Genomic DNA, 24,552 nt, shown 5'->3' with positions numbered 1-24,552 from the left:
GTGAGGTTAATGAGGATTGAAAAAAGTGTGTGTGTGTGTGTGTGTGTGTGTGTGTGTGTGTGTATGTGTATTGGAGAGGGAGAGGTTACATCAGATAAGTTGAAGATACCTTAATGATCCAAAGCAGTATTTGGACTTCTCCTATCTCTGACCTCTTTGAGACCCTGTACTCACCATTTATCCTTCTGCCTGTCATCTGCCCAAGAAAAGATCATAACGTCTAGGTAGAAGAATATTGATCTAGAAGCTACACTAATAAAAAGTTATCCAGATAAGTGTTTCTCCGAAACGAGGAGCTACTGCATATTTTAGATGAAGTTTTCTATTAAAAGCGAACAAGTTTATTTATTCTAGCTTTATTTCTAACTCTTCATTTTTAAAACAACAGATGTAGTTCTGTATGCCTAGATGGCGACTTTATCTAAAATGAAAACAGCTATTTTCTCCTGATTATAAAAGTCACAGAGGCTTATCATTTTTTAAAAAATTCAGACTGGACCAAAACATAATAAAGAGGAAAAGAAAATTCATCTGTCGTCTCACCACCCAGAGATAACTGTTTAAAAAATCATTTTGAGGTGCATTTATATCTTTAGAGAAAAAATTCTGGAAACATTTATCAGACTATTAATTGCAGTTACCTCTAAACAGATTAGAGGGAAGAGACAAAAGCATGAAACAGATGGGTTTAAGAGATAAGGAGAGAAGGTAAAGACCATGCTTTCATGGAGTTCTGCTGCAAAGAGAGCAAAAAAAATGGGGTTCTAGCTGGCTGGGGAAAGAAGGTCGGGAGAATGAGTGGTTTTGTTTTAAATTGTTCTGTTTTTATTTAGTTATTTATCTTTAGATAGAAGTATCTGTATGTTTGTTTGCTGATGAGAATGATCAAGAGGAGGAAAAAATGGGGCAGGCATGGTGGCTCACACCTGTAATCCCAGCACCTTGGGAGGCCAAGGCGGGTGGATCACTTGAGGTCAGGAGTTTGAGACCAGCCTGGCCAACATGGCGAAACCGTGTCTCTACAGAAATACAAAAAATTAGCTTACAAAAAATTAGCTGAGCATGGTTGCACACACCAGTAATCCAGCTGCTTGGGAGGCTGAGGTAAGAGAATTGCTTGAACCCAGGAGGCGGAGGTTGCAATGAGCCGAGATCGTGCCATTGCACTCCAGTGTGGGCAACAGAGCAAGACTCTGTCTCAAAAAAACAAAAAGAAAAAAAACAAAAGGAAAAAAATGGTCATTGGGAGGGGACGGAATCACTGGAACAGTGTCCTTGAAGGAGGTGGGAGAGAAGGGGCTCCATAGATAAGTTGGTGGGGCTGGCTTTAGCTGGAAGCTGGGATAGTTCATCTAGTAACAATATTAATTTGTAAGAGTTCTTTCTGTGGGGCTCGGTGGCTCATGCTTGTAATCCCAGCACTTTGGAAAGCTGAGGCAGGAATTCAAGACCAGCCTGGTCAATGTAGCAAGATCTCATCTCTACAGAAAACAAAACAATTAAAACATTAGCTGGGCATGGTGGCATGCCTGTAGTCCCAGCTACTTGGGAGGCTGAGGTGGGAGGATTGGTTGGGCCCGGGAGTTTGAGGCTGCAATGAGCTATGATGATGCCACTGCACTCCAGCCTGGGCAACAGAGACCATCTCTCTAAAAATAATAATAATAAAGAAAAAGAGTTATTTTTTTATAAGAGTTATTTTGCTTGTCATATGTAATGAAAATATTTTCTCTGGTTCGTATTTTAATTCTGTTAATGGGTTTTTTTCTGTCAGATATTTTTATTTTATGGTAAAATAGTAAGTTTTGTCTTACAGTTTCAAGTTTTGACTTTTGGATCATGCTTAGATTTTCCCATCCCAAGTGTTTTAAAATATTTAATTATTTCTGGTATTTTTAAAATTTTATTCTTTAAAATAAAGAGATGGAGCATGTCACACTCAAGCAAATAATAAAATAATATTTATGTTGATCTAGTGGCATCTGTGCAAGGTTGCCACCAGCTCTGAATGTGAATAATCCATATCTATTCATTGCCCAAATAAGATCTGATAAGTGCGTATGAAAGTGACTTTTGAAATTACTGTGGCTACAGGGTAATTGGATATTCATTGAGTAAAGTGTTAAACCTAAGCATTGTGGCATAACCACTGAGAATTCCTAGGGAACGCTCCTGGATCTTTTGGCCCTAACTCCCTTAGGGCTGATTAATTCAAGTCCAGCAGTCTATGGTTCATACGAGTACACGGTGAGTACAGTATTTATGCAAAGGTTTATTGTTTTGTTGTGTTTTGTTTTATTTGGTAGTAGTCCTCTCCTAAGTCCAGCTTATATTATAACAGCCCCCTCCTCCCTTTTCTTCTCAGGCTATTGGTTTATTGGAAATAGCAGGTCAGTTGTCTCGTAGAATATCCCACAATCTGGATTTGGCAGATTGCTTTATCTTACAGTCTTTTAAACTTGGGCCTCTCTCCCCTGTCTCCCCTGTATTTCTTTTTTCTTTTCTTTTTTTTTTTTTTTTTCTGTTCTTTCTCTTTCTTCCTCTCTCTCTCTTTCATTATTTCCCTCCCTGCCTGCCTTCCTTTTCTTTTTTCTTTCTTTCTTTTTTTTTGAGACATAGTCTCCTTCTGTTGCCCAGGCTGGAGTGAAACGGTACGATCTTGGCTTGCTGCAACCTCCACTTCCTGGGTTCAAGCGATTGTCCTGCCTCAACCTACCAAGTAGCTGGAACTACAGGCGCGTGCCACCACATCTGGCTAATTTTTTGTATTTTTTAGTAGAGATGGGGTTTCGCCGTGTTAGCCAGGATGGTCTTGATCTCTTGACCTCAAGTGATCTGCCTGCCTTGGCCTCCCAAAGTGCTGGGATGACAGGGGTGAGCCATGACGCCCAGGCTTTTTTTCTGAGATGGAGTCTCACTCTTTCTCACTAGGCTGGCGTGATCTTGGCTCACTGCAACCTCCGACTCCCTGGTTCAAGCGATTCTCCTGCCTCAGCCTCCCGAGTAGCTGGGATTACAGGCATACGCCACCATGCCCAGCTAATTTTTGTATTTTTAATAGAGATGGGTTTTCACCATGTTAGCCAGGCTGGTCTCAAGCTCCTGACCTCAAGTGATCCGTCTGCCTCAGCCTCCCAAAGTGCTGGGATTACAGGCATGAGCCACCGCGCCTGGCCTCCCCTGTATTTGCTAGAGGCTTGATTCGATTTGGGTTCTTTTTTTCTTTTCTTTTTTCCTTTTTATTTCTTTCTTTTTTAGGTAAATGTAATTGATGAGTGGCGCTGTGTTCAGCCTCATCTCTTGTGTTTAAACTTTAAGGAAGCATAGTTTCTTAGCACAAATCCTTAAACAAGGGAGTGATGGCTCTCAAGGCTTGCAGTGGGGTTTACTGTCAACATCGAAAAGTTTCAGGCATTTCAGCATCTCATGTATGAGCCCTGAGTATCAAGGGTGGGGAGAGAAGAGGGGTTGATGGGTAAATTCCCTGTTTTAGAGACACAAGAGTTTGAATGTCCCCAGGTGCTTCCCTTCAATCTGATTAACTCTGCAGAGGGGAGAAGACAGAGGTGAAGATGGGGGGATGCCTGCCTGGCCAATAACTAGAGGTGGGAGAGAGAAATGACAGGCCGAAGTTCCCCTTTTTTGAATATTCATATGAATGCTAATTGCCTTCCAAAGGCTCTTTGTCTTTTCTCTCTTTTACCTCTTCTGTTGATAAGGGATTTCAGGGCGGCTCTGGTTTTCCTCATCTGTAAAACTTCAATTCCTTTTTATTAATTTTCACATGCCTGTGGAATATCAAAGTTAATCATTTCTAAAGAAGCCACTCTTGCAATGTTAAGTGTTTGTTGTTTTTTTTTTTTTTCCTGGGCCAAATCTCAATGTACATGTTTTAGTGTAAAAGAGCTCACAATTTGTGTTATATGAGGGACACTTTTCTCTTTTGCAGACTTCCTAAGGAAAGTGTTTATGCGTTTTTGTTTGTTTGCTTGTTTGTTTTCGTTTTTGAGACAGAGTCTCACTCTGTCGCCCAGGCTGGAGTGCAGTGGTGAGATCTTGGCTCACTGCAAACTCTGCCTCCCAGATTAAAGCGATTCTCTCAACTCAGCCTCCCTAGTAGCTGGGATTGCAGGCGCCCACCACCCCACCCGGCTAATTTTTGTATTTTTAGTAGAGATGGGGTTTCACTATGTTGGCCAGGCTGGTCTCGAACTTCTGACCTCAGGTGATCTGCCCGCCTTGGCCTCCCAAAGTGCTGGGATTACAGGCATGAGCCACCACACCCAGCTGTATTTATGCATTTTAAAGCTGTCTAGGAAAAGCAAACTTTCTCAGCATACATTTTATGCATGTTAAAACTGTTTGGGAAAATGTACAGTCCAGGCCACTGCCAGAAGTGAAGTGGCAAAGTGGATGTTCTGCTGATAACTGCTTCTGCTTATTTTCCCAGTTCAATAGAAATAATTTTTTTTTTTTTTTTTTTTTTTTTTGGTGGGGGGTAAAGATCGTGCTGTATTGCACATAAGCAGCTATTTCCATCAGTTAGCCTTGTGCTTTCTTTATACCAGAGGTCCCCAACCCCCGGGTCACAGACTGGTAGTGGTCTGTGGCCTGTTAGGTATTGGGCCGTGCAGCAGGAGGTGAGCAGCAGGCTGTATTTATAGCCGCACCATCCCTCTAATTACTGCCTGAGCTCCACCTTCTGTCAGATCAGTGGTGACATTAGACTCTCATGGCAGCGTGAACCCTATTGTGAACTGCGCATGTGAGGGATCTAGGTTGCGTGCTCCTTATAAGAATCTAACTAATGCCTGATGATCTGAGGGGTAACAGTTTCATCCCAAAACCACCTCTCCCCACCCTGGGTCTGTGGAAAAATGGTTTTCCAGAAAACTGATCCCTGGTACCAAAAACATTGGGGACCACTGATTTATACAAAATGACATGTTGTGCCTCCAAGTAGAAGTTGAAGAAGGCTAAAGAGGGAATGTTTCAAACCCGTCCCTCCCCACTCCCCCAACTCTCCTCTACCCCAGTCCTTTCCCTCTACCCGAGTTCACCTTTAAAACCTGCAGCATGTCTAATTTCATTCATTCCCCTGGAGAAAAGAGCTGGGAGTCATTCAAGTGTCATGATGATAAAAGTGAACCTGTAGGGTGGGGTTTAATACCACCAGGATTGTCCAGCTCATTTGAAAGGAAGAAAAGCACTGACCTGGACTCAAACTCTAGGTCTGCCACTTGCCATCTGTCTGACTGTGGGCAAATAATGCAATGTCTCCTTAAACCTCAGTATTCTTTGCTATAAAGTGGGGATAATACTATATAAGCAACAGTTTAACACTTATTGAGTGCATACCAGGTACTGTGATTTACTTACCTGACCTATTGCATCAGTCTGATGGAGGAAGTGCTGTTATTTTGATTTACATGAAGCTGAGGACAGGGAGGAAGTTATGCCATTTGTATAAGGTGATACAACTTAATGAATGACTCCTAGGGTTCTGCTAAGGATTGAAAAATATATATATTTATGTATGAGTATATATTCTCTATATATTTATATATTCAATATATATTTTATTATACATTTATAAATATATATAACATGTATATAAAATATATATATATTTTTTACAGACAGAGTCTTACTCTGTCTGGAGTGCAGTGGTGCCATCATGGCTCACTGCAGCCTTGAACTCGTGGGCACAAGTGATCTTCCCACTTCAGCCTCCCAGCTAGCTAGGACCATAGGTGCACACCAACACACTCAGCATTTTTTAATTTTTATTTTTATTTTAATTTTTTTGTAGAGACAGGGTCTTACCATGATGTTGCCCAGGCTGGTCTGAACTCCTGGGGCTCAAGTGATCCTCCTGCCTCAGCCTCCCAAAAGTGATGGGATTATAGGCGTGAGCCACCCACATGCCCTAAAAACTTAAATGTTATTGATCTCAATCACCAGGCTCATGAGATGCATGCAATAAGTTGCAGATTGGTGGCCCTTGGGCCAGATGTGTGTTTTATTTGACCTGACAGTGATTCTTTAAAACTTCAATTATTTACAAGAACTTATAACTCAGGTGCTCTCAAAAAAGTCCAGATTTCCTGCTTTTCTTTGAGAATGGAAAGCTATAGCAATGCTGGATTCACATTGTTTACAGTTATTGGCTGGGAGAGCTGAGTCGTGGCTGCCTCTGTTGGTCAGAGGGTCGTGTGGCCAGGGTGGCCGTCCCTGTGAGTTCAATGTCATCTCATTCTTTAGGGCTGCCTTCATTTTACTTGTCTTACTTGGCCCCTGTAGGAATATTTGAGTTCGTGGCTCTGTTTTAAATTAAATAGAGTCAAATCTATATTCTGACCAATTTAGCAAACACATAAAATAACTGCCTTCTCATCCAATAACCTGGAAATTCATGGAGAATAAGAGAGGTGACTGAAGAGTTGAGACAGATAAATGTCTTAGTTTTCAAGTAGAAAGAAAACCCAGTGGATTCTGGAAACCACAGAGTTAGCATGAATTCTTGGATAAGTTATTAAGCCAGATCTTTGAGAACAAGCTGGGGAGAAAACAGGGATCATTACCCACGTTGGTTAGTGGCATGCAAGACATGTGCCCAAGCCTGTTTCTTTTTGGGTAGAATTACCAGCCCAATAGTGGAAGCTTACTAATACAGTGGCTCTTCATTGCAAAAAATATTTGATATTTTTGGTGTCCTTGTGGACAGGAAAGGGGATGATGGGCTAAATACTTAAATGGATGATTTGTGCTTGGTTGAACAATAAAACCAAAGGAACAGTTGTCTAAAGTATCTTTGTTAAGTTGGAGAGTGGCTTCTAGCAGAGTGGCCTCTGTGGCAGGAGAGGAGAAGCAGTCATATTACCCTGAACCTCCTCTCGCATGTCTTTACCTGCCTGCCTCAGACTCACGGTTCTTTTCCTCACTTGGAACCATAGCCTCATGACACCTTGCTTTAAATTCCTGTGATCTTCCTGAATATCTTGGCCAAGGACTCATCAAATCCCTTCTCCCTGTCATTCAGCAGGGTCAGTCATCTTATGTCTCAAAAGGAAGTCTACTAGGAAACAAAACAGAAAAATACGAAAACTGTTTGAAATCTTTTTTTTTTTTTTGAGATAGAGTCTTGCTCTGTTGCCCAGGCTGGAGTGCAATGGCACGATCTTGGCTTACTGTAACTCCGCCTCCCGAGTTCAAGCGATTCTCCTGCCTCAGCCTCCCAAGTAGATGGGATTACAGGCACGTGCCACCATGCCCAACTAATTTTTGTATTTTTGTAGAGATGGGTTTCACCATAGTGGCCAGCCTGGTGTTGATTTCCTGACCTCGTGATCCGCTTGCCTCGGCCTCCCAAAGTGCTAGGATTACAGGCGTGAGCCACCATGCCCGGCCTCAGTCACTGAGTTTAGAGGATGCAGAGAGGAGCAGGGAGTCTTTGTATTCAAGGCTAACTTTACAATGGGGCAGAGGAGATACACACAGATGGCTGTAAAATAGTAATATTCGCAGCTGGGCGGGGTGGCTCACACCTATAATCCCAGCACTTTGGGAGGCCGAGGCAGGCGGATCTTGAGGTCAGGATATTGAGACCATCCTGGCTAAAATGGTGAAACCCCATCTCTACTAAAAATACAAAAAAATTAGCCAATTGTGGTGGCGGGCACCTGCAGTCCCAGCTACTCCGGAGACTGAGGCAGGAGAATGGCGTGAACCCAGGAGGCGGAGGTTGCAGTGAGCTGACATCGCGCCACTGCACTTCAGCCTGGGTGACAGAGCAAGACTCCGTTTCAAAAAATAAAATAAAAAAATTTTAAAAAGTAATATTCTCTCAGTGGTTCTTCAGGAGTCAGAAACGAGAAGGCAGATTTCGGCTTGTTTTTAAAGCTCTCCTAAAATGGAATGGGCTCTCTTGAAAACTAGTCACCAGTCATGTTGATCAACTGTTGGGCATGAGCTGGAAGAGATTTCTGCTTTGAAGGGGGGTTGGCGTAGATGGCCTTTCTAGGTCCTTTCTATCTCTATTAGTCTGTGGTTCCCAGACCACCGAGGTGCTTTTTATAAACTTATTTAGAGAGAATTGTTACCACATCAAATGCCAGTACATTATACTTGGTGTTCTGGGGTTCTGGGCACACCACATTGGGAAGTGTTGAATCGCAGGTTTCCACAGTGTGGAATTGCATTGGTGTATTTGTCTTTTGGAGACCCAAGTCCCCATAGGCAGGGGCCTGGCTGTTTTTTTTTTTTTTTTTTTTTCTTCATGCACCTGGTAGGAGAATCTACTGGCGTATTTGGCAGGCACTGTCTTGTTGCTTGTTGCTTCTTTTGCTTGTGGTTTGCATCTGGCTCTGCAGATTGCTGTTCCCTTTGAGTGTCACAGCGCTTCATTTCATGAGACAGTTAGTTGTCTTCAGGAAAGTCTGTTCCCATGCCCCCACCCTCCAGGAATCCAGCTAACACCCAGAGCTTAGCTGTTGAGACAGATTTCTAATTTTTATCCTTCAATGGCAGAACTTTAATGTTGTGTCCCTAGAACTCCTTCAGCCCTAGAAAATGTGGAAAGTAGGCCAAGTGCGGTGGCTCACTCCTGTGATCCCGGCATCTTGGGAGGCCAAGGTGGGAGAATCACTTGAGCCCAGGAGTTTGAGACCATCCTATGGAGGACATAGCAAGACCCTGTTTCTACAAAGATAAAAATAAAAATCAGCTGGGCATGGTGTGGGACACCTATAGTCCCAGCTCTTTGGGAGACAGAATCAGGAGGAACACTTGAGCCTGGAAATTCAAGGCTGCAGTGAGCTATGATCACACCACTGCATTCCAGCCTGGGCAACAGAGCAAGCTCTAAAAAAGAAAAAGAGAGAAAATGTGTAAGTCACATTGTGGCTCCATGCAGATGACTGAAGCAAGCAAAGGCAGCTTCTCTTCACAACCTTTGAGGCAAAATGTTCTGGCAGCACCATGGCACCATTCTGGTCCTGCCGTCTTTCTGCTGCCACATGGCCATTGTCATCACTTCTCACTTTCCCACTGTCTATACCAAGTAATTGTAAGGAAGGCAGACACAGCCTTTTTCTCCTGGTAAACACATCCTAAGGGTCAGAAGGGTATATGTTCTTTTGGTTTGGCATTTTTGCCCAATTTTTGCATGTTTGACCCTGGGGTTACTTCTTTGAGACATTCCCCCTGTCCCAGATAATTCAAAAATTACTTGAAGGATGTGGAGACAGGGTATGGCAGTTTAGAGCGGCAGGCAGTTCTTTCTAAAATGCTTAGAGCCAGAAGTAAATGTGAAACCCCACAGCTTCTGTGGCCCTAGGGGGTGTGGACATTTCAGTTGTCCTGGCAGACATTCTTCCTGTCCAGGCACTCTCTCTGCTGGGTGAGTGAGTATTGGGTCAGCTCCAGGCTTCCCCACACTACATCAGATGGAGTGGGCTGATCCGCCCACCAGCTTACCTGCCTCCCTGCCCAGGATTCCTGGAACAAACTATTAAGAGTAATGGAGGCAGAGAATGGAATTCTTAGTGCTGGCAGCCAGTTTAATCCCACCTGAAGGGTTTTAAAAATGCGGATGTGGCTGGGCCTGGTGGCTCACACCTGTAATCCCCGCACTTTGGGAGGCCGAGATGGGTGGATCACTTAAGGCCAGGAGTTTGAGACCAGTCTGGCCAACATGGTGAAACCCTGTCTCTACTAAAAATACAAAAATGAGCCGGGTGTGGTGACGTGCGCCTGTAATCCCAGCTACTCCGGAGGCTGAGGCACCAGAATCACTTGAACCCGGGAGGCGGAGGTTGCAGTGAGCCAAGATCGCACCACTGCGCTCCAGCCTGGGTGATAGAGCGAGACTCCATCTCAAGTAAATAAATAAATATACTGATGCATCCCTCTTGGACTAACCCCCCACCAATACTTTTTTAAAAGCAGATTTATGGATTTCACAGACCGTGTGATTCGCCCATTTAGAGTGTACAATGCAATGGTTTTTAGTATATTCACAGTTGTATGACCATTACCACGATTTTAGGACATTTTCAGCAGTCATTTTCTATGTCTTCCCAACTCCCCCAGTTCAAGGCGCCCAACCACTCATCTAGTTTCCGTCCCTATAGCTTTGCTTATTCTGGACATTTTATAGAAATGCAGTCATACTACATGTGGTCTTTTGTGAGTGGCTTCTTTTACTTAACATGATGTTTTAAAGGTTCATCCATATTGTAGCATGTATTGGTACTTTGTTCTTTTTCACTGCTGAATAATACTCCATCATATGCAGACACTCTCTTTGGTTTATCCATTCATCAGTTGATGGACGTTTGGGTTGATTCTACTTTTTGGTTCTTAGGAGTAATGTTGCTAATGCACCATGTATACAAGTTTTTGTGTGGACATCTGTTTTCATTTCTCTTGGGAATATCCCTAAGAGTGGGATTTCTGGGTCATACGTTAACTTTATGTCTAACCTTTTGAGGAACTGCCAGATATTTTGCAAAGCAGCTGCATCATTTCACAGAACTATTTCATAAGAGCTCTGCTCGGTGCTTCTAGATGTGATTCTAATGTGCTGCTGGTGTGGTTGAAAAACCTCAGTCCGCCTCATCTCATCTGGAAGTAAAATAACTGTAGAGCAGATAGCAGCATTGTATCTGAAGGAGAGAATAATTTTAGAGCAGAACATCCATCCCTTCCAAGTTGTCCTTTCCAGCATTGCACATTTTTCAGCTCTTCCTATGTAGTTGAAGGTGACCTGAGCACCAGTTAGGGGACTAGTCAGTCGAATGCTGGAGGAAGATTCTCCAGTGCCCACCTACAGCACAGGCAGGCTACCAAGAGTTAAGTTGATCTGGAAAAGTGACCTGTCGTTTAAACAGAATGGGTCCACAGATGTGTAATCCCCACTTCTGAGGACACGACATTTCTTCTTGCGTCATCACTTTTTTGGTGTTATCTGGTAAAAACTGAGTCATGAGGTGCCGACAAAAATTAAGTGCACTTAACGTGAAGCTTGAGGCATTCTGCTCATTCCTGAGATTCTTGCAGCTGTCAGCCCTGCTGTCTAGATGGTAAACAACTTGCCGAGGATGAAACCCCGCCACTGCGGCTTTCCTCGGCTTGTCTGAGCGAGACCTAGACCTGAACGGTGCACGCCTGCGAGAATCGGAGGATGAGAGAGGGACTGCGAGGTGGCGGCCCCAGGATCCAGCGGCTTCGCCTTCCGCAGAACCCTGCATCTAAAGTGGCCCCATGGAGGGGTCAAAACTAACTATTTTGTTCTGTGAACTGTAAAAACAATCATTCCCTCCTGACTGCAGATAAGCATTTCCAAATGGCGACTGTGAGCCACCCTGAGCCTTTTTCCCCTTCTTTGTGTTTGCAGCCACGGCACAGGGTACGAGAGCGATAACCACACAACGCCCATCCTCTGCGGCGCCCAGTACAGAATACATACACACGGTGTCTTCAGAGGCATTCAGGTGAGCACGCAGAGAGGCCCTAGCGGGAAGGGAGCTGCACTGCCTCTTCCTGCTTACCGGCTCTTTAGTTCCTTACTGATGGACTCTTTGGCCCTGGCAAGCCTCTTCTTCATTGCAGGCTCCTTTAACATCAGGGACCCCTGCTCATCCCCTGGGTCTGATAACGCGGCTGTGTCCTCTCCCAGAGAGGCTGCCCTGCTGCCTGACACAGCCCAAGATGCGTCCTACAGAATCCTCCCCTTTCTGCCTTTACTGCTCCATTTGACTTCTCCAGGGCAGGCTGTGTGGCTTTTGCTTTTGAGCTAATTGGGTTTGAATTAACCGCCTGGACCTTTGACTTCTAAGATTTGGTCTACATCGTAAAGTGCCCACAGATAGACACATCTTGGCAAGTGTTGATGATAATCATACTAACTGTACCGCCTATGGCTGGACATTTTCTATATACTAGGCATTGTGCTAAGTTTTATACATAGACTTTAAAAAAATGGACTTTACCCTATTAGTACCATTTTGTACTGATGTGGTACATTTGTTATAATTGATGAGCCAATACTGATAAGTTATTGTTAGCTCATAGTTTGCATTAGGGTTCACTTTTTTATTGTACAGTTCTATGGGTTTTGAAAAATGCATAATGCCATGTACTTATTATTCTAGTATCATACAGAATAGTTTCACTACCCTTAAAGTTCCCTACACTCCACCTATTCTTCCCTCCCTCTTCTTCTCCCAACATTCACTGGTGTTTCTTCAGAATGTCATATATTTGGAATCATACTAGATGTAGGCTTTTCAGGCTGACTTCTTTCTCTTAGCAATATGCATGTAAGGTTTCTCCATGTCTATATGTGGCCTTTCCCCCTTCATTTCATCTGCAGTACACCCTGATGAGGTAGGTACTGTTATTCTTTCTATTCCATGGGTGAGGAAACTGAAGCCCAGAGGTGATGAATAACTTGACCAGAATCACATAGCTAGTAAATGGTAGAGCCGAGACTAATAACACAGGTCTTGCCTGACTTCAGATCCCCTATTTATACCTACCTCCTGATACTGCTTCTTAGGGAGGCAGGGGATGGTGAACAGTTTTGGGGGAGGGAGAGGTCTCCAAGGAGCATGAGGAAAGTAAAGTATAAAGGTAAAAGTTTCAGAGAATTCAACAGACATTTTGGTCTGCCACCTCCATAGACCTTCAGCCTACCTTCCTTGCAGAGTCCCTATTTTGGGTGGTCAGAAGCACACACAGTTACTAAGGGTTTCATTTATGGCTTATAAACATCAATCCATGGCTGCAACATGAGTAACAGCAGTGATACTTTCACCAGAATGGTCAGTACTCTAGAAATAAGTTGTATCCAGGCCAGACCCCACATGATATGTGGGGCAAGTAGCTCTGAGATGTTCTGATTAATGTTTCCAGAAGTGTCACAAAGAGAGAACAGTGTGCTCCCTACTCCCAAGCCTTTCAATGGAGAGGAATAAAGGCAAGAGTTACAGAAATACGGAAATCTGACGACGGTTTGGGGAGACATCAAGCCTCTCCCCTGACAAATACCATCAGAATCCTTCACCAGGGCCCTTACTGAGATTAACAACTGTTCCCATGTGCACTGCTTCTAGGATGAATTAAGGGAAATGGAAAATGCTTCCTTTGCTTTCTTTCCCATCAAGTCCAGTTTGTCAGGCTCCCTTGTCATGGCCTCTAAATAACTCCAGACTGGACAGGTGTTGAATATTCCCATCCAACAACCGGCTCACCATTTAATTTTATGCCACCATTATCCCTGAGACACTACAGCCTATTAACATCAATGCTGCATTGTATGTCACTACAGCATTTTTCTTCCAAAAAAAGAAAGTGACCTTTCAGTGCAGGGCAATGTTAAATAGGGACTAGAACACAAGCATGGGGTAGAGTGGAAAATGCACAGGGCAAGGAGTTGGTTATACTCAGAAGTGGTTCCAGGTCTTAGCACAAAACATGAATGCACTTTAGGCCAGGCATGGTAGCTCATGCCTGTAATCCCAGCACTCTAGGAGGCCAAAGTGGAAGGATCCCTTGAGCTCGAGAGTTCGAGACCAGCCTGAGTAACACAGGGACATCCTATCTCTACCAAAAAAAAAAATTAGCTGGGCATGATGACTCTCACCTGTTATCCCAGCTGTTCAGGTGGCTGAAGTGGGAGGATTACTTGAGCTGGTGAGGTCGAGGCCGCAGTGAGCCCCGATCGTGCCTAGGCAACTCCTGCACTCTAGCCTGGGCAACAGAATAAGATCCTGTCTTAAGAACAAACAAAACCAAAACATGGATGCACTCTAGTGACAGCATCTCACCCTCTATGGGGTTGATTTGCACATCTGTAAAGGAATGAGGAGAATTTAGTGCCCACTCAGGCACTTGCTCAGCTCCCATTTATGACTCCCTGACCCCAAGAAGAGGAAGGGGAGCTTGCCTCTCTGTTTTCCTCCAGTTCTTATTCTTGGAAGACTGACAACACACACACTGCACTTCCACAAGATAAAGAGGAGGGACAGATGCCCTGCAAAGGATGTGTGCAGTGCACAGAAGGCAGACGGATTCCAGTACTTTCTGGTGTCACTATTAAAGGTTGTGCTGGCTTCACCGTGGCCTTCTGGTGGGTTTTGCTTCCTTTCACAGATGGGACCACCACATCCAGGGGCTCCTTCTTCCTTGTCATTTACCTATACTTGGACGATCTGGTCAGTTTGGGGCTCATTCATTATCCCACTTTTTTCAAATAAGGATGCCCCCACCCATTGCAGATTGGCTCTAGGTCATGTGGTCATGTCTCCAAGCGGGAGGGAGTAGTTAGGCTTTGGGACTTTGGACTTGGAAACATCACCACCTCAAGAGAAGAAACTGAGAGATAGAATGGATTGGGAGCTCTTCGAGGCACCAGCATTTCTTTTGCAGAGGCTCTGGGACAGCCATGTCATGTAGGTTTCATCTGAAGAGCCACTTCTGGTTGCTCAGTAGTGATGACCTTAGAGCACTGCATTGTAGAATGTCCTGATCTAGCATCCATTAGTGATGTCGGCCATGGCGATCTGGAGTGTGAATGGGAGTGGTTTTAGGTCTGCACCTGCCACCCCTTCTTTGAATATATTCCAGTGCTCACTCTCCCTCAAGACCTACGTGAATGTTCTCATATGGCTTAAAGCCTCCTTGCCTCTTACTGTCTGCCTGCAGGATGTGCGGCGTGTGCCTGGAGTAGCCCCGACTCTTGTGCGGTCAGCATCTGAGACCAGTGAGAAACGCCCCTTCATGTGTGCTTACCCAGGCTGCAATAAGAGATATTTTAAGCTGTCCCACTTACAGATGCACAGCAGGAAGCACACTGGTAAGTGTGCCCACTGTCCAGCCTTGGGCAAACATGGTTCAAGAACTCCTTTTCCAGGCTGTCATGCTGCTAAGGACCCAAGTCATTCCCAGGATGGAAAGTAAGCACTGCTTTGAAAGGTCTGATCCAGGTGATGTAAAGAGGCTGTGAGGCCATTTTGCATTCTGATTATCCATCCTTTATTACAGAAGTCAGCAAACTGTCTTCCAGAAGGGCAGAGCAGAATGGTAGAGAGAAAGTGCTACAGAATTAAAGAGACCTGTGTGGGAATCGTGTTGGTGTTAGAATACTATTAGCATTTCTAAAGAGAGAGGAGCTAGCCTGGGAATATAGTCATCTGATGGTTTTAGAAGGTCAATGGGCAAGATCGTTGTGAAATTTTGGAAGAGATGGTCCAAAGAAAAACTTACCTGCTTAGGTCAGTAATAATCAACCAGACAGGAAGGGGAAAATTGATTGTTTTTTTTTTTGTGATCACTTCAAAAAAAAAAAAAAAAAAGGTCAGGGGTTCACACCTGTAATCCCAGCACTTCGGGAGGCTGAGGTGGGTGGATCACCCAAGGTCAGGAGTTGGAGACCAGCCTGGCCAACAAAGTGAAACCCTGTCTTTACTAAAAATACAAAAATGAGCTGGGTGTGGTGGCACGCACCTGTGATCCCAGCTACTCGGGAGGCCGAGGCAGGAGAATTGCTTGAACCTAGGAGGAAGAGGTTGCAGTGAGCCAAGATCTCATCACTGTACTCCAGCCTAGGCAACAGAGCAAGAATCTGCCAAAAAAAGAGAGAGAGAGAGAGAGATGACGATTTTTGATTTTTGAAGATACTCCAATGAAACTGGATTTTCCTCCAGGTCAAGGAGGCTGCTTCTGGGAAACAGAGAACTGGCATTGTCTGGTGTTGGCCACCTTGAATGTGGACTGCCGTGTCACAGAACGTTTGCTCTGGGCCTTGTGGGCACTAGGTGGGAGTGTGGGAGTGTGGTGAAACCCAGGTTTTCCTACAGAGGAGCTACTGCTACCTTTTCCACAATCAAAGAACAGCATAATTATAAGATGACTGTTAAACTGTAATATTACTGCTGATTTTGCTCTTGGGAAGCTGGAGAAAAAAGTGAGCTGCATTCAGATTTCTTTAGACCACTGGATGTTGCTAATTCACTGTTTCCAGAGGATGCAATTCTGGTATCAACCCGAGTTTGCACTTAGTGGGCCAGAGACTTTGAGGCTAAAGAGGAGGGGACCAGTGGCATGTTATATTTTTATACATTTCCCCAAATGGGATCATTTGAAAAGTGACTGTCAAGGTTATAAGGAAAATGAAAAAGTAAAATCCTGCCTGAAAAATGCAAGGGAATAAATGAAGGTAATATGGTTGTAGAAACTTTTAATGGGAGAGAAGCACTAAGAATGCAGTGAGGATTAGACAACTGTGTGAAGGGAAGGCAGTGAACAAGATAGCCAGAACCCCAGACCCACTGGAGCCTTTAAGAAACTCTTCCTTGCAGAAGACGGGGGCAGGTTGGTATTTAACAATCCTACAGCCCCCCCTTGAAAGAGAGCAATATCTTCTTATTTATTTATAACAACAGTACAGACTATTATATTAAGTACCTTTGGGGTGTCAGGCTCTCTACATGTATATTTCATTTAATCCTTACTCACAAAACGTTTATTAAGAGGGTAGGATATAGCAGAAAGAGGACTCAGGCTCCTGCTTTTTAACTGCAGATTATAATCCCCCTTCTCAAAGAGTTGGTAGTTTGTTTGGGAGCGAGGATATAAACAAATGAAAAGTGACTAAGAGAGTACATGATCATGTACTAAATCAGAGACAGGAGGCACCAAGGAGTTTGGAGGGTATCAGTTTGAACTAGGGTCATCTGAGAAAGTTTCTTGGAGGAAGAAGGGGTTGGGTTAACCAGTGAAGGCTGGTAGGTTGGGCAGAGAAAGTGATAGATGAGCAGAAGCTCAAAGGCAGGGGAAGGAAATCAGACTCAATGGGGTATTGTCTTCTCCAGCATGCAGAGGTGAAGCATAAGGCACCAAGCTGGATACAAATACAAAAAAAGGGGCCAGGCGCAGTGGCTCACACCTATAATCCCAGTATGTTGGGAGGCATAGGCGGGAAGATTGCTTAAGGGGGTCAAGACCAGCCTGGTCAATATAGTGAGACCCCGTCTCTACAAAAAATATTTTAAAAAATTTAGCCAAGTGTGCTGGTGTATGCCTGTAGTCCCAGCTACTCAGCAGGCTGAGGTGGGAGGATGGTTTGTGCCCAGGATTTCAAGGCTGCAGTGAGCTAGGCTCACACCATTGCACTTCAGTCTGGGCAACAGAGAGAGACTCTGTCTCTGAAAAAAAATAAAAATAAAAAGGCTCCAGTCCTCAGGATTTTCCAGCCCATGGAAGAATTGTAGAATTGTAGACCCAGACATAGCTCACCACATTAGATACCCTGAAATAAATGTCGTAATGAGGGAAGGAAGGGAAATTGACCCATGCAGTTTCCAAGCAGGCATTGCAGAAGAAGGAGACATACAGGAGACTTTTCGATGTGGACGTAGGGATGGGGGACATTTAGTGTGAGCAGAGTGCAAGGAAGACTTCAGGATGTGAGCTCTGGCATAGTGGGGAATAGAGATTCATGAGGGAAATAGCAGAGGCTTTGAGGTTGGAAAGGTAACAGGACCTGACTGATTCCAGAATGGCTTGTTTCCATCCCAGATGCCTGTGACTCAGGATTCTCCTAGGAAGGTGGGAAGCCTTGGGGTTGCTCACTTCTCTTGGGGCTCAGGTCCCAGTATTTGGCTGAACTTTCTCAAGTGAGGACAGGGGTGAGGCTTCTCCATTCTGAGTCAGGAGGTTGCGTAATCCCACTACTGGCTTCTCTTGGATAAAGCACACCAAAAACTTCCTCAATGCTTTTGGTGTATCTCGAGGGTCTCACAACCATGGAGTCATATTTGCTTGACTCAAGAACAAGGAGTCGTAGCACAGAACACCAGATCTTCAGGCCATAAAACATAAAACTCTTATTTCCTGAGGTTGACCTCAAGGCACATGCATCCCAGAATTCTGCCTCAGATTCTGCCTGGGAGTTAAATATTTTGTTTTTTATTTGCTAATATTTTTTGAGCACTCCTTCTGTGCTAGGCCCTGGGCTGAGCCTTTTATGCAAAGGTCATAAATCCTTTGAAGTTGTTGGATTATTGGACCCATTTTACAATAAAGAAACCACACCTCACCCAGGGCTTTTTTTTTTTTTTCAATGGTAGAGCTAGATGTGAGCTTCAGGGTGGAATCCTCTGGCCCCTGAGCTCCCATTCATTTCTAACTTGCAGGTTGGGGATCATCCAACCCTAAAAAGCTCTAACAAAGTGCTTTAGGCATTTTGGGATCTGTTCAGTCCTAGTAGGAGAGGCTGCCTTTAATGAGATCCCCTTTTCCAGTGTCATTTTCAAATAGAATATGTGTCTTCCCCAAGGTGAGAAACCATACCAGTGTGACTTCAAGGACTGTGAGCGAAGGTTTTCTCGTTCAGACCAGCTCAAAAGACACCAAAGGAGACACACAGGTTTGTAGGTTCACTTCTCATTGTTGCCAGCGTGTTCCCTTGGGCTAGGGTTGATTTCATGATTCTCTTTGTTGTTGAATATGAATGAGAGAGTCAACCATGTGTTTAGTTTTCCAGTATTTTTTCCCCCATAATCTCTGGAGATGTTCCTCCTCTTAAAGAAAAAGAAAGAAAACACCCCACATTTCCCCTGCAAACCACAGAACAGCGAGATCCCACTAGCATTGGGCTGATGATACACCGAGCATCGGCAAAGAATGAGGGTGACAGAGAGTGGAATCCGATTTGTAGCGTGTGATTCACTTTTCCTGTCTCCGACACAGCTGAGATCTTCCAGCTGGTGAGAAGCTGGACCTTTGTGGTGAAGGAATGATTGTTCCCAAGCTAGAAGCAGGTCCTTGAAGATTACTGTGCAGAATCAGGGATTCTTGTTGGGCCTGGGGGACTGGGGAAATCTGAGGGTGAGGCAGATGCAGACACTGCAGGCATGGCTGGAAATGCTGGGCTCCTCCAGCTGTCGGAAGTCAGCCTTGTGGGCCTCACTGTGCCCCACATTGTTAGGGCCGAGGCTAGACCTTCTCTGTCCATTTAGGTGTGAAACCATTCCAGTGTAAAACTTGTCAGCGAAAGTTCTCCCGGTCCGACCACCTGAAGACCCACACCAGGACTCATACAGGTAAAACAAGTGCGTAAACTTTTCTTCACATTTATTTTTCATTATTTTTTTTAACTATTGTGGAATGAAATTGTGATGAGAGGGATTGGAAAAGACTAGTGTAAAAGTTCTAAGGTTTAGCCTCAGCTGAGAGAAGGAATAGTGCATGGCTATCTTTAAATAATAAATAATAACATTTTTTAAAGAAGGGGAGGGTGGAAATACAGAGAAGGAGAAAGATGGGAAAAGAATGGCTGGAGTGTGCAGAATGAAAATGAAGAGATAAGCCAGGTCCCTACTGTTTCCAGTTTGTCGTGTCACACATTTTGTCACTCTGTTTGATATGATAATCAACTTTACAGAAAAGCAGCAGAAATTCTAGCAAGCCAAACATTTATTCTTCTGAGAGCACATGTTTCATGGCACTGTTTTCAGAGAACTGAGTCCTTGCTCTGCTGAAAGTTAATGCCCCCGGAGCGGTCTTGGTTTCTGTGGGACCAGTATCAGTGTGTGGATATTATTTCTTTTGTACTAGTACAGAGAAGAGAATAAGACATTTATTTACTGGCTGCTGAAGGTTTTTGCTTTCTGCAAGGCTGGTGTGATTCATAATAAAAATAGCACCACCTTTGTTGCATATTTTCTACCTTTGGAAGAAGGTTAATGCTTAGCTTATCTAAATCTATCTTCACAACATGCTTGTAAGTAGAGTAAGATAGGACTGGATGTGGTGGCTCATGCCTCTAATCCCAGCTCTTTGGGAGGTTGGGGTGGGTGGATCACTTGAGCCCAGAAGTTCAGGACCAGCCTGGGCAACATGGCAAAACCCTGTCTCTACAAAAAATACAAAAACTAGCTGGGCATGGTGGTGTGTACCTGTAGTCCCAGCTATTTGGGGGAGGCTGAGGTAGGAAGATCACTAGAGCTTGCTTGGGAGGCTGAGGCTGCAGTGAGCTGTGATCCCACCACTATACTTCATCCCAAGTGACAGAGCAAGACCCTGTCTCAAAACAAAACAAAACAAAACAAAAAAGTAAGGTAGGCATGTTTTATTCCCATCTTACAGATGAGGGGACTGAGGCAATAGTAATTCAATGGCTTATCTAAAGTCACAAAGTTAGTAAGTAGCAAATCCAGTTCTGTCTGCTTCCAGCCCACCTTGTCCCACTTGCTTCTTTATTGGAGAAAGAACAGGCATTTACTCTGCAGTCCAGGGAGCATGGAGAGTCAAGCAGAGAGTCAAAGTCAGCAAAGCTGAACACCACTGAGAGACTGAGAGGAATGAAGATGATGAGAGACAGAGTTGGGATTTGTCCATTAGGAGCCAGCCCTTGATGGCACGGCTGGAGGTGGGGTTGGAGAGTGGGAGCCAGGCCAGGAAGAGCAGAGGAACAGCGAGTGAAGGAAAACATGACATCATAAACCCCTGGGCAGCCCCAGATTCTCCGCCCAAACTGGCTGCATTTAAAAACAGAGCCAAGGTACCTGTGGCCCATGGTTGGTGGGATGGGATCTTGCTTCCCTTCTTCAGGTGCCTTTGATGCTTCTTTGACTTAGTCCTGAGCTCATAATTTGGTGGTAAAGTGTTATAGTCCCTTGTACACTGCTGTCACACTTACCAAGTAAGTGTGACATGACCTGTTTCACCAGCAGACTGTTTAATACTGCATTTCATTGGCCTCCAGTCTGACCCTGGGACACCAGCCCTCCTGGGACATTTCTCAGTGCTTGTCCAAATCAGTACTCAGAGAAGGCCAAGTGGGACCAGCAGTATCTGAGAAGATCCATCAAGTGGTACAGGGTTTGGCTTCTGCACATTCTTCCTTAGGATGGAGCCGCAGCTGCTTTTCCATCATGGCTAGGCCTGGGAGGTGTGATACAGGAAAGCGCACGGGCTCTGGAATTCAACAGACCTGGAGTTTTGAGTTCTGCCTGGATCTGCCTTCAATAGATGTCCTACCTCATCTGTAGAGTGGGGATAATAACGCTTCCCCTACAGGCTGTTGTAAGGAATACATGAGGGTGTGTGTGTGTGTGTCTGTGTGTGTGTGTGTGTGTGTGTGTGTGTGAAGCCCAGCACAAGGCTTGGCATATGTTAAGCATCAAATAAATGATAGTTATTCTCCCTAATGAGAATGAGGCTTGGAAAGAATGTCTGAGGGCTCCTTGGGTGGAGAAGCCTCGATCTTTTGGCAAGCTTATTAAAAATCTAAGAACCACGCCCCAACTAGAGTCTTCCATATAACAGGATTATGCTCTCAGTGACATTTTAAGAGAATAAAAAAACAACAACACATAACATGCAAACTGGTATCAGTGATTTATTTTAAAGTATCCAGCCCATCCAGGGTATCTACACAGATAGAAGTGTTAAAAGCTTCAGTCACAGCTCAGATCCCTGGACAGTGATCACTCAGTAATACCCAGGGTGATGACCTGGAGGCTTCTGCAGCCCAGTTCTGCTCAGTTCCCAACTTACTCAGCAAGGGAGAGAAATTTACACAGTCCGCAAAACATTCTGTCAGCAGAGACTGAAACAAACGTTCTTCCCCTTAATTATGAATTGCTCAGACATTTCTCCCAATTTGACTCATTCTTTATCTCCCACTTTCCAAGTTTTCTGGCCTAAGAATATAACTTTTTACAATATTTCGATCCTTAAAGCCCCCAGAGGTGCTGCTGTTTCAAGGCTGTCTGGGAAATGAGCTCAGTTGGTTAGCTCAGGGACGGAATGATGAGGAATTCAGAGTGGGTGCCTTGTAATGACTTGACTTAGGCCTTGATAGTTGAACTTGCGCCCGTCTCTTCATTGCAAGTGTCTCTGACTGGCAATTGTGTCAACAGGTGAAAAGCCCTTCAGTTGTCGGTGGCCAAGTTGTCAGAAAAAGTTTGCCCGGTCAGATGAATTAGTCCGCCATCACAACATGCATCAGAGAAACATGACCAAACTCCAGCTGGCGCTTTGAGGGGGTCTCCCTCGGGGACCCTTCAGTGTCCCAGGCAGCACGGTGTGTGAACTGCTTTCAAGTCTGACTCTCCACTCCTCCTCCCTCACTTCTCTAAGAAGGAAACTTCAGTTGATCTTCTTCATCCAACTTCCAAGACAAGATACCGGTGCCTCTGGAAACCACCAGGTGTGCCTGGAAGAGTTGGTCTCTGCTCTGCCTGCTTTTAGTTGACTCACAGGCCCTGGAGAAGCGACTAACAATGTCCGGTTAGTTAAAAGCCCATTGCCATTTGGTCTGGATTTTCTACTGTAAGAAGAGTCATGGCTGATCATGTCCCCCTGACCCTTCCCTTCTTTTTTTATGCTCGTTTTTGCTGGGGATGGAATTATTGTACCATTTTCTATCATGGAATATTTATAGGCCAGGGCATGTGTATGTGTCTGCTAATGTAAACTTTGTCATGGTTTCCATTTACTAACAGCATCAGCAAGAAATAAATCAGAGAGCAAGGCATCGGGGGTGAGTCTTGTCTAACATTCCCGAGGTCAGCCAGGCTGCTAACCTGGAAAGCAGGATGTAGTTCTGCCAGGCAACTCTTAAAGCTCATGCATTTCAAGCAGCTGAAGAAAGAATCAGAACTAACCAGTATCTCCGTATAGAAATCTAAAAGAATTTTACCATTCAGTTATTTCAATGTGAACATTGGCACACTGCTCTTAAGAGACTATGAAGATCTGAGATTTTTTTGTGTATGTTTTTGACTCTTTTGAGTAGTAATCATATGTGTCTTCATAGATGTACATATCTCCTCGCACAAATGAAGGGGAATTCATTTTCATCATTGGGGGTGTCCTTGGTGTATACAAACCATGCTGGTTATGTGGCTTCAAGTTGTAAAAATGAAAGTGACTTTAAAAGAAAATAGGGGCTGGTCCAGAATCTCCACTGATAAGACTGTTTTTAAGTAACTTAAGTAACTTTGGGTCTACAAGTATATGTGAAAAAAATGAGACTTCCTGGGTGAGGAAATCCATTGTTTAAAAGTGGTTGTGTGTGCGTGTGCGTGTGTGTGTGTTGTGTTGTGTTTTGTTTTTTAAGGGAGGGAATTTATTATTTACTGTTGCTTGAAATTACTGTGTAAATATATGTCTGATAATGATTTGCTCTTTGACAACTAAAGTTAGGACTGTATAAGTACTAGATGCATCACTGGGTGTTGATCTTACAAGATATTGATGATAACACTTAAAATTGTAACCTGCATTTTTCACTTCGCTCTCAATTAAAGTCTATTCAAAAGGAAAGTGGCAAGATTCCATCAGCTGTATTGTGTTCAAATCTCAAGGCCACTGAGCCTCTTTTAAACAGGTAAGAGAAGACGCCACCGACGTCGATGGCTACTAGTGAGCCTATCCAGGTCCTGACCACAATTTATTTATCTCTGTCAAACTTCAGGAGGGACTTACATGTCCTAGAAGCGGCAGAGAATGCCTTCACCTTGCATTACAGAGTGATCGTGCTCGTGCTGTGGTTGGATGGGGTCTGTGGATGATGTGGGGATTATGTTTTAAGGTTTATTTTAGGCAGATTATCATTGCATCACTTCTTACTCCAGATCAGCAAAAGAAAATAGAGAGATGTTAATGATAACTTGTCCTTTTGAAAGTTCACAGATACATCACTGGGAGGGCATAGGCTGAACACCTAGTACAATTGAATTTACAACTGTACTTGCTATAAATCAGCTCAGCAGATTGAAAACTGCTCAGCCTTTCCAGGGCTACTGAGTGTGAAAGCAAAGATCTGTATTATCCATAAACTATAAACTCTCTGTTCTGGTGTGTGGTTTTTGAATTGTAAATAAGGAGATTAATTTGGTGCAGCTCCTCTCAGCTCCCTTGTCTTGGGGCTTGCATGCATTCCGGGTTTTATTTCTTCATTTAAAATACATCTCAAACAGATGGAAGCCTAGCCATGGAGACTGTTCTGCATTGAAGTGCAGCTCAAAGTTTGGGCAGCCTAAAAGTCAGGTCCAGAGGCCCCTCTTATTTTGCATCTGGCTCTTGCATCACTGTTAATTATAGCGAGTGTGGTGACTCATTTATATCAGCCATTTTTATCTTTTCCTGCCAGAAGACAGCATTTCTCTGGAGAAGCTCAGGACAAGCATGGCAAACGTCAGCGAGTCGGAAAGAGCCAGGTCTTACAACAAAAGTACAGCCACATTGATTGTTTCAACTGCACAGGGAAGAACAGAGATTCTCAGACGACCCTGCAAGTTTAGCTTGCAGTTAAGATCATGGGCTTTGGAAAGCAGACCAACATGGCTTCAAATTCTAAACTCCAGTTTCCTTATCTGTGAAGTGGGGACAAAAGTCCCTGCCTGATAGGATCACAGTGAGGATTAATTTTTTTTAAGTATGAAAACATCAAGTACATAGCAAAGGCTTATAAACGTTATCTAGGAAAACTATTACCCAAGAACTCACTGGCTCATTTCTTTTACCTCCCCCTCC

At 44.2% G+C, this 24,552-nt stretch overlaps 1 protein-coding gene across 4 annotated transcripts in view; it reads left to right on the top strand.

Moving 5' to 3' along the window:
• The window catches only part of WT1 (WT1 transcription factor), a 48,649-nt gene extending 24,782 nt beyond the window's left edge, over positions 1-23,867 (top strand). For 2 of the 4 annotated variants that reach the window (XM_017849742.1, XM_017849740.1), the window contains 5 exons: positions 11,399-11,495; positions 14,710-14,860; positions 18,344-18,433; positions 19,026-19,109; positions 21,933-23,867. In XM_017849742.1, coding sequence (XP_017705231.1) covers positions 11,399-11,495; positions 14,710-14,860; positions 18,344-18,433; positions 19,026-19,109; positions 21,933-22,054 — 544 coding nt within the window. In that variant the 3' untranslated portion in view covers positions 22,055-23,867. Of the gene's footprint in view, positions 1-11,398; positions 11,496-14,709; positions 14,861-18,343; positions 18,434-19,025; positions 19,119-21,932 lie in introns of all 4 variants that reach the window. The other 2 variants (XM_017849741.1, XM_017849739.1) reach the window with 1 other exon arrangement.
• The last annotated feature ends 685 nt before the right edge of the window (positions 23,868-24,552 follow it).

The sequence above is a fragment of the Rhinopithecus bieti genome, unplaced genomic scaffold (assembly GCF_001698545.2).
Source record: "Rhinopithecus bieti isolate Rb0 unplaced genomic scaffold, ASM169854v2 scaffold_32083, whole genome shotgun sequence".
NCBI lineage: Eukaryota > Metazoa > Chordata > Mammalia > Primates > Cercopithecidae > Rhinopithecus > Rhinopithecus bieti.
This window is presented reverse-complemented; position numbering and strand designations above follow the sequence as displayed.